The sequence below is a fragment of the Dendroctonus ponderosae genome, unplaced genomic scaffold (assembly GCF_020466585.1).
Source record: "Dendroctonus ponderosae isolate FM_Combo_2020 unplaced genomic scaffold, Dpon_F_20191213v2 Dpon_F_20191213_8, whole genome shotgun sequence".
Lineage (NCBI taxonomy): Eukaryota > Metazoa > Arthropoda > Insecta > Coleoptera > Curculionidae > Dendroctonus > Dendroctonus ponderosae.
The window spans coordinates 1,705,535-1,714,333 of record NW_026019016.1 but is presented as its reverse complement, the minus strand read 5'-3'; the positions used below and the strand labels follow the sequence as shown (position 1 = coordinate 1,714,333).

General features: G+C 34.3%; 1 protein-coding gene across 4 annotated transcripts in view; it reads right to left on the bottom strand.

Annotated features, from left to right (window-relative positions):
* The window catches only part of LOC109544842 (zinc transporter ZIP3), an 8,835-nt gene extending 2,252 nt beyond the window's left edge, over positions 1 to 6,583 (bottom strand). The window contains exons 1-2 of one of the 4 annotated variants that reach the window (XM_019915212.2): positions 6,467 to 6,583; positions 1,540 to 1,770 (exon numbers count right to left, since the gene is read on the bottom strand). In XM_019915212.2, coding sequence (XP_019770771.1) covers positions 1,540 to 1,747 — 208 coding nt within the window. In that variant the 5' untranslated portion in view covers positions 1,748 to 1,770; positions 6,467 to 6,583. Of the gene's footprint in view, positions 1 to 1,539; positions 1,771 to 2,483; positions 2,592 to 5,470; positions 5,548 to 6,418; positions 6,438 to 6,466 lie in introns of those variants that run through there. The other 3 variants (XM_019915214.2, XM_019915211.2, XM_019915213.2) reach the window with 3 other exon arrangements.
* Between the last annotated feature and the right edge of the window lie 2,216 nt (positions 6,584 to 8,799).

Genomic DNA, 8,799 nt, shown 5'->3' with positions numbered 1-8,799 from the left:
AAAAAAAAACCACGCGAACCTAAAACTTCTTGAATTCAAGCATTGTTTGAGAAAACTGCCAGCATTTCCTCATCGATGGTTTACTTTCTAAACAGGCCGTTTAGTTATCTATGGAATGATGTACAAATGAGCGTTCTTGCTCATTTTGCTTCCGAGAAACATGCAAAACGGGACGGAAAACATGAAGTTTTGCAATAATTTCATTGTATTTGATTAAATAATGTTGATTAAGAATGTAAAAAAATGCATCATTCTCAATTGGCTCATAAGCGGGTTTTGAACTAGATGATTATCTCATAAGCGACCGTTTCTGAACCGCTGAGTGAAAAACCAATCACAAAAAATTTGTTTACAGAAACCTATCAATCTTTCAAGATTTTACCGGTGGCACGAAAATATCGGGAAATTTTTAATCTTCATCAGAGACAAAAGCCAATTGATTCCAGCAACTAAGAAAAAAGTTATGGCAGTTTTTGTACCACAAGAGCCTCAAGAATTTGCCACTTGCCTTACGCAGATGAGCGTCGTCGCTTCATTAAAATTATTTTTACGTAGACACATTCAACAACGTTCACAACAAATTCTCAGAAAATTTCAATTAAATCCATCTTATTCTCCTGATAATACAAAAATTTTTTTTTGAAGAACTTTGACTGTCAATAGCGGATAATCTAGATATTTTCTTTGAATAAAAGTAGGTCAAATCCTCTTCTTTCGGGCCATAAAATGTCGCAGTAGCATTTTGACCGTGTGCTTATTCAATATCAATTGATAATCTTTCGATAGAGAGTGTATCAGACGAAGTCTGAACAAGTAAATGTTGAAACTGTTTGTTTAAAAGTGCAGTTTTTTCCATTAAAAAAGTGAGAAGAGCTTACTTTCCAGTAATGAAAAATGATTCAATTCTTTTTGAGCCTTCGATTATAAAGAAACAAAACCTGTGAAACTGAGAATGTTTTTGATTTTTTTGAGAAGAATTGAAAGTACAAATCAGTTCATTTACAAGACAGGCAGAAAAGCCGAAACATTTAACACTTAGGTAATCACAATGTTTCTATTTAATTTCCCGCTGCGGGTACAATGTGCACATTTTCAATGCAACTGTTTCCATTTAACACCCTGAATCAATGCCTGATCAAGCACGATTGTTATTAATAATTGCGTTTCAGCAAGATCGAATTAATATTTAAAAACTGGCATTAAAAACTGTAACCGATTTATTGCAAAACAAGCAATTTCGGTGTACAAAAGACGGAAGACCACCGTTAGCGGCTGGCAAGAGATCACAAAAAAACAAATTATTTGCATTTGAAATCGAATTATAAAAACCAAATAAACCGGTTGAATGGAATGAAGACTAATTACTGGACTTCGCATCGAGATTCAATTGCATTTTCCAAATAACCAAGAAAAATGATTGCGTGAAGTGGCAGACAAAAACCCAGGATGTAAATGCTTAATTCCCACTTGATTATTGTAATTATTATTGATCAGAATGTTGCAATAGCTTTCGACGCCAAGGTGAAAAAAAATACGTACCGAGCAGCATTTTCACGAATTTATTACTTTCGGGATTGCTGGCGTTTTTATCCTTCCTCAACATCCAGTGGGTGAGCTTGATCGGTATACAACCCAGTGTAAATGAGCAAACGAACAAGACACACATTGCGGTGGCTTTTGCGATATTTGCGTCACCAACATCTTCAGAATCGCTGCTATCATGATGAAGCACCACAACGTCCACCATCGCTCATCAAAACCCCGAAAACACTAAAAAAACAACCTAACTAAGCTAGTGGTAGATGCAAACTGTAGTCGGTTTTTGTATGAAAAAGCGACCCAAATAAATACTCTCAGCTTAGATAGCGATATTTACACACTTATCAAGAAGTGTGAATGGAATATAGTACTCAATCTTATTTTAGTACAAATAAGAAGAAATGGCTCATTCTTCTATCCTTGGCACATTTCTTCGCCTTGACTTGACTGAGATAAAAAGGGACTTGACATTTATTTGAATATTCCATAAATTAGCTTAAGGTAATTTTTAATTGAAATAGTTTGCGTGTTCAATAAATTTTTGTAAGGAACATTTTAGGAATTATTGAACAGAATTGAAACTTTTCCAGAAACTTGAGAAATTGATTTCTATTTTTAAGCTCAATTCTAAAGTATTCATGTTGCTTAAAGTCTCCACAGAAAATTATTTCACTAACGGCGAACTTCCTGCAGATGCTTGATGGCAAATTACCTCAAAAGTGTGAGAAAATTCTTTGCACCACTACAAACAACTCAAAAGGACTTTTAATTCATTTTGGCATCAAACAGAAAATGTTGCCTAAAATATCGCGAAAAATCCTTCGTTCCTGATTTACAAAGCTTTGAAAATTTGTTCAATTTGGGCCACTTTCAGTCTAAATAGATTAACTAACATATCTGGATTCATATTATTCGTTTCAAAAACCTTTTTAATATACAAATACCTGTTCGGTGAATTTGAGCAAGAAACCTTCAAAAGCGCGGCACTTTTATCGCTAATAATCAAAAGGACCTTCTTCTCTTAACGAAAACCTCGAAATTAACTGAGATTGGACTCAGCCAAATGGTTTTATAAAAGGCGAAAAGACAAAAAGACCGCGCCGTATTAATTTTCCAGTAATTTATTAGATACCGATCTGTCCACCTGGTTAAATGAGAAATTAAGTGGATACCGGTTGTCCCACAACTATTATCGGTAATTTTCAGCGCTGTTAGCAACCCGACAATTGCCGTGTGTTGTCTTCAATCGTTTGCTGTTCTTGAAATACGTGGAAGAATAAAAATGCCATCGAAATCAACTTTCTATCTGGCAATAACCTCAACAGCTAGAGGAAGTTGTTGTTGTTCAAAATTCGTCCAAGACAGCCGGTATAACTTATGTAACCGGCATTCCATTAAATAAATAAAAGACACTAATAAATTACTGGTTAATATCTTATTTTAATCCAAACCTGAAAAAAAGTAGGATTCCACTTTCAGGTTTAAATTGCTCATAAAAACCTGGAAATTCAAACCTTAATGAAATTGTGTAATATTATCTATAATCTATATGGTTTCTGAACAATACAGCCTTGCAAATCATCATATCAGGACTAAGGAAACCAATAAACCCTTTCTCTAATTTGCCATTGCAAACGTTTACAAGGAGACTGTTTTTTTAGTGTTAATTTGCGCATTTTTCAGTTGTTGAATAATTTCTTCATTAGATACGCTTTCCCTTTTAGATAATTCCATTATGAATTCTGTGAGTCAGGGGTTGGAAAAAACTCGAATCAAGGAGTCTTTTTACGCGGTTTTCATCAGGAGTTCGTTTTTTCGGATTATCATTTTTATAATTGAAACGTTTCTTTGTTGCTGAGTGCTTCACCAGGGTTGCGAATTGTTTGGACTGTTCGAAGATCCACGGAAGATTCAAAAGGAGATATTTGTTAATATGAATGAGTTTGAGGATTGAGAGGAACAGAGGTAGAGGATGCATGGGCACTGAAGCGCTATAAAAGAGGTTCTAAAATCTTAACTGATCTCTTAAACTTACGGCAACTCATAAAAAAAAACGCCCAGAAACCGATATTCAAATGATCATCTGTTTTTTCGATTACCAATAGGTCTTGTTGACTGATTCAAGTAACTGGGAAATGGCATACTAACGCGAGAAAGAAGTGAATTTTAGCTGCTTTCTTCTGTTGGACAGATTTTTTGCGTTTTGCAAGTAACGATTTGCGAAAATTGTTACTTGTTTCAGAGTTTCCCTCTTTTGAGTTGGCAAGTTTTGCATGCACTTCTGATCTGTTGAAAAGTTCTTGAAAAACTGGCTGGAAATTGGCAGAAAGAGATCTTTCCTTGAAATTTTCATGAATTTCCAGTCTAGTTGCCATGGTGTGGTTGAAAAAATTTCTAGTAAATCCCACGAAAGCGCCATTTAAGTAACTTTCTCTCACTCAGAACAGTAAGAATTCTCTTTTTAAAGGGATAATTTGCAGGATTGCAGAATGTTCGGTTGTTTTTTAACGCAGGTTTTTTTTCAAATTTTGTACATCAACGGTCGGATAATACAACAGGCGGTTTTTAAAGTTCGTCCAGAAAAAGCAAAAAATCCTCAAGCCTCTCTTTTATCCCCTTTACAAGAGAATGATCGCTACTTTAAGTGTGAAAAAATTGACTTTCATGGCAATTGTCTGTGATTTTCTAGGAATTTTGTTGAACTTTCCGTTGGCAAATAGCACTTTTTCGAAACTTCGTCTAAGAAAGTTTAAAATTTTTTCAAACATGCACTGGTATTGGAAAAGGGACAAATCGGTCCAACCTACACTTTATGCCATTTTAAAGCAAATGCTCGTTACTTTAAGTGACAAAAAAGCGTTTTTATGGCAAATTTCTGTGATTTTTTCAAAAGTTCGTCTTGGAAAAAACAAAAATTTCTTGAGATTGCCTTTTATGAACGAAATTCTTGTCGAAACGAAATTCTCGTTACTGTAAATGTTACAAAATTCACTTTGAGGGCAAATTTCTGTGACTTTCCCGGATTTTTTAAATCAGTTTGTGGGGGCTTTTGCTAGAAATGAATGATCTCTTCAAATATCTAACATCTATGAAAACTATATAATAATAATGAAGGCATTGGAAGGTTGGAATTCAGCTATCTCGACTACGGCCAATCATATAATAAACCTGGGACATGCAGACGATACCACGTTGATAGCAGCATCAGAGGCGAAAATATCGGATCGTCTAGGCCATGACTTTCTATAAACAATTTTTCTTTATCAGCAAAATATCAGAGTTTTTCTCTTCTAGAAAAGTTTTAAAATTAGATTTTTCAATCATCCTCAAAGAGAAAAATGTTGACTGTTAAGTCCTGTGCCCAAGGTGTTTGGCAATCGAATTCGTGCTGCTCTGTACATTTTACTTTCTCTGGTTATGCAATTAAGATTTTTCGTTGATTCATGCCTTCTTGGCGCAAATATGTATCTATATTTAAAGTCCAATTAACGTTTAAGTTTTGCCTGTTTAAAGCGTTCCTAGAAAACACTTGACAAATTTTATTTGAAATCTTTAAATACGTCAATATCGTAACGGAATTGATTGCAGTTGTTCCAAATATGCAATAATGCTTCTAAAGTAGTTCCAGAAGATTTTGTTCCGTTGCAAAATATAATAAAGTATTTAATGCAATATTTGCCCTTTCCTTTAGCTGTTATTTTGGTATTACAAACTGTTCGTTGAACATTTATTCGCAATTCTCGTGCTTATCGGACTTTTTATTAGAAAAGCTTTCTGCAAATACTGGTAGCGAGACGAGAGCATTCAAGACAATTTGCAGGTATTACCTCTTAATATTTCGCTCCAGATCCGGTGTACTGGCCTTTCAAAACAATAAATCTGGATTTTTTAAAATTATGTTGCAATTTGGGATAAAAATCTTTCTTCTCACCTGCCACCTAACACCAACTAGATATTACTCGTAGATACAGCTCCGACGTCGAGACACGTTTACACACAGATATCTGGTATCTGATATTTATACAGAAATCACGTATACTTAAGTCGCATTTAAATATTCCAAGGTTTAAAAGATACACCGTTTGACATATAGATACAAGATAGTCAGATATTATAAATACTGATATTGAGCACTTCATGTCTATAAATAGCAGAATTTTTAATTTTGTTTGTATCTGGATTTAGTGAATATGAATAGATATCCGAAGGATTTGATTAATCAGTTTGTTGACTTTTTTGGCCTAAAAGCTTCGATTAATAATTGAAAATTAACTCTATTTTTATTAGTTCCCAAACCACATGGATTTTTTTGTACTCAAATTTTTGGTTTTAGTGGCTGTGGTTTTTTAAAGAAAAGTTTTTTAGCTAAAGGTTTTTTGAGTGTCTTCCAATTCAACTTTCTTGCCTCGCATCTTGTACCTCGCTCCGAAGATTTAAAAAAATAATCACCACTTTTTGAGTGAAAAATTCCGACATTTGGATGTTTTGCAGGTAAAAAATATTGTATTTGAGTTAATAGCAAATATCCGAAAACAATAAGAGTTAAGCGAAAAAGTCGTCAAACTTAGTCCCATGTAGGTAAAAGCATTGGTAAGGCAAGATAACATTTATTGATTGATTTTACAGCATCTGCCCTAATTAGATGAATGGTTACTTTTATAACCTCCAATTCATTAGTTCGATTGTATTCTAGCGATTTCGCATTTACAATGTTGGCTTAACACATGGCATGTCCTGACGTCGATGAAAGGGTAAAACAAAATTTAAAATTTAATTAAAAAAAAAGAGGAAAAGCATGCGTGAATTGTACCAGGACAAGTAAACTTGTAGTTCAAAAATTCAGTGACCTGAGCAAGATTAATGATTTCTGAGTACTCACAATTTACAAGACAAATGTATGAAACGGTTTCTGATGCCAGTCACGTACCTACTATCAAACGCCCTCGTCTTTTGCTAATAATTTGGGTAAATTCGCTTATAGCTGAACTTTTAAAAAAAGTTTGGTTCCATCAGCTGCACTAAATATTCTGCGATAATACAATCTGTACTCCAATTTCTATATCAATAAAAGCACTTCATCGCTTATTGCCTTGGATTCACCACTTATTCGCCTACTCTTTCGAATACCGAGATGTCGCGCGATCATTTCCTGCTAGCAGTTTATACTTAATGCGTTTTTAATGGTATTCATCATGCGTCTTCATCTTAAACGAAATTTCCTTATTGCTTTCAAGCCATTTCAATTGAACAATATATGTACATTCATGTGCAGTTTCATCGAATATTTGCTCTCATTTCAGCTCTAAAATGACTGTCAGGCGGCGATCGGAAAAGTGGTCCTTCGAACCGGATCTCCTAAAAGGGCTTATAAGAAAGCTCAGGAAGAAAGAAGTGAAGAAAAGCAGGGTTTTCAAACGTTTAGTAACACTAATGTGTACATTCTTCTCTGAACAATAAATGCTCTTACGAAATCTTACTTTGATACGAAAATGCTTTAAGTTAAAGTTCGAAGAATTCAAAGTTTCGAAATCCGAATTCTCAATGGCTCAAGATAATCTTGCAAAGCAGCGTTACGCATTTCCGCAGTTGAAACATTGTTCAGCTGAAAAACGTTTCATTTGCGTCAATCTTCGACAATGAAGAAATTGCGAAAAACATAATTTTGCCAATAAAGTTAATTAATTCAGAGCAATCACAATATTAAGAAGAAAGCGAGTAATGCGCCTTAAAATATTTTATGGTAATTGCATAAACAGATTTCGAATATAGATTTGCTATTATGGTGGGCAATAATTGACCAATTTTTCTTAAATTGCAACAGAAATGTCATGAGGCCTTTAGTTGTATTTCATTTTAATTGAAACAATTATATATTTTTTATTTGCGGTTCAAAGCCATCAATCAGTCTGGATTATCCCAACAAATCTATAGGTTGGCCCAAGCTATTTGGCAGTGACGTCACAACTTGAGCCTGTTTGCCAGCTTGAGCGTTTTATCCCGGCAATTTGAAAATTTAGATTGCATTTTATTAATTATTTATTAAGTTTTATACAAGTTCTAACAACGTATTTTTTTTCATTGCTGATAAATTGCACATTTGCTATTAGTATTGCTTGATGTAAGTGTGGAAATGCTGTTTGTTCCTGTAAAATTTCAATTCGCCTTTCACGAGAACGGTCGACAACATGAAATGAAAATGATTTCAAAGTGAGGTAAAATTTGTAGATTGTAAACAATCAAATCACTGCCTTCAGTTTCGTTAAAACTTTGTCTCAATTGTGCAGTTCTTGACGTTAACTTTGGGCGTTAAACTTTCGGCGTTGTAAACGTGCAGTCAAATGATGAAGAAAATAGAAGAAAAAATAAGGAACTGTATTTGATCAAAATTAACTGCTGTTACTTTTTGTTGTTATACAGTTTTGGTACCTGAAAACAACAATTTGATCAAGAAACATACGTTAATAACATCAAGTTGCTCTCTCGCTCGCTGGACGAATAATGGAAAAAGAACGACAACTATTGGGTTACTGGCAAAAAGCTTGTACAGACTATAAGTAGGTACATTAACATTCAAGTAACTTCACAAATAATCAAGTATTTACAGAAATGTATTCACGTGCGGATTATAATTAAGGCGTTTAACCGCGATGTGAATCGGCATATTCCTAAGTCCCACCGCTGTGTGACGAAACCCCATTTGATGGGACAATGTGGGTTTTCACATTGTTTGCAGGGAAAACACCAGTATTTGATGGTTAATTAATATCAGGGCCTGATGTGAAATAACGGAATAATATATTGTTGAAAATGAGTCGTGCAAATCATCGATCAACAAGGCTGTTATTTCAATTCGCATAGGAAACGAAAAAAACACAATTGTTTATTTCATGCCAGAAAATAAATAACCTGTTTTCCCTATGGCTGAATTGAGCAGCATCAATAGTCGAAATTTTGTATTTTTTCACGATTCGACTTCGCGTGAGGAAACCAGTCAAATCACCAAAATTTGATTTGATTTAATTTGATTCACCGTTAATTTAATATTTAATATCCTCAAAAATGCAAGCAGGTAGTACGAAAATGGTCGTTCCCGGTTGATTTTTTTCCAGCATCAGGAACTAATAATACAAATCGTGCTTCGGAATGGTATTTTATTGTTTCCATGGTCGGTTAACCAAAAGCCATATTCTGGCGGAAAAATTCATGGCCGGCTCAAACTAAGTGTAAAAATTCGATTTCTGTGTTAACATGATACAGAAA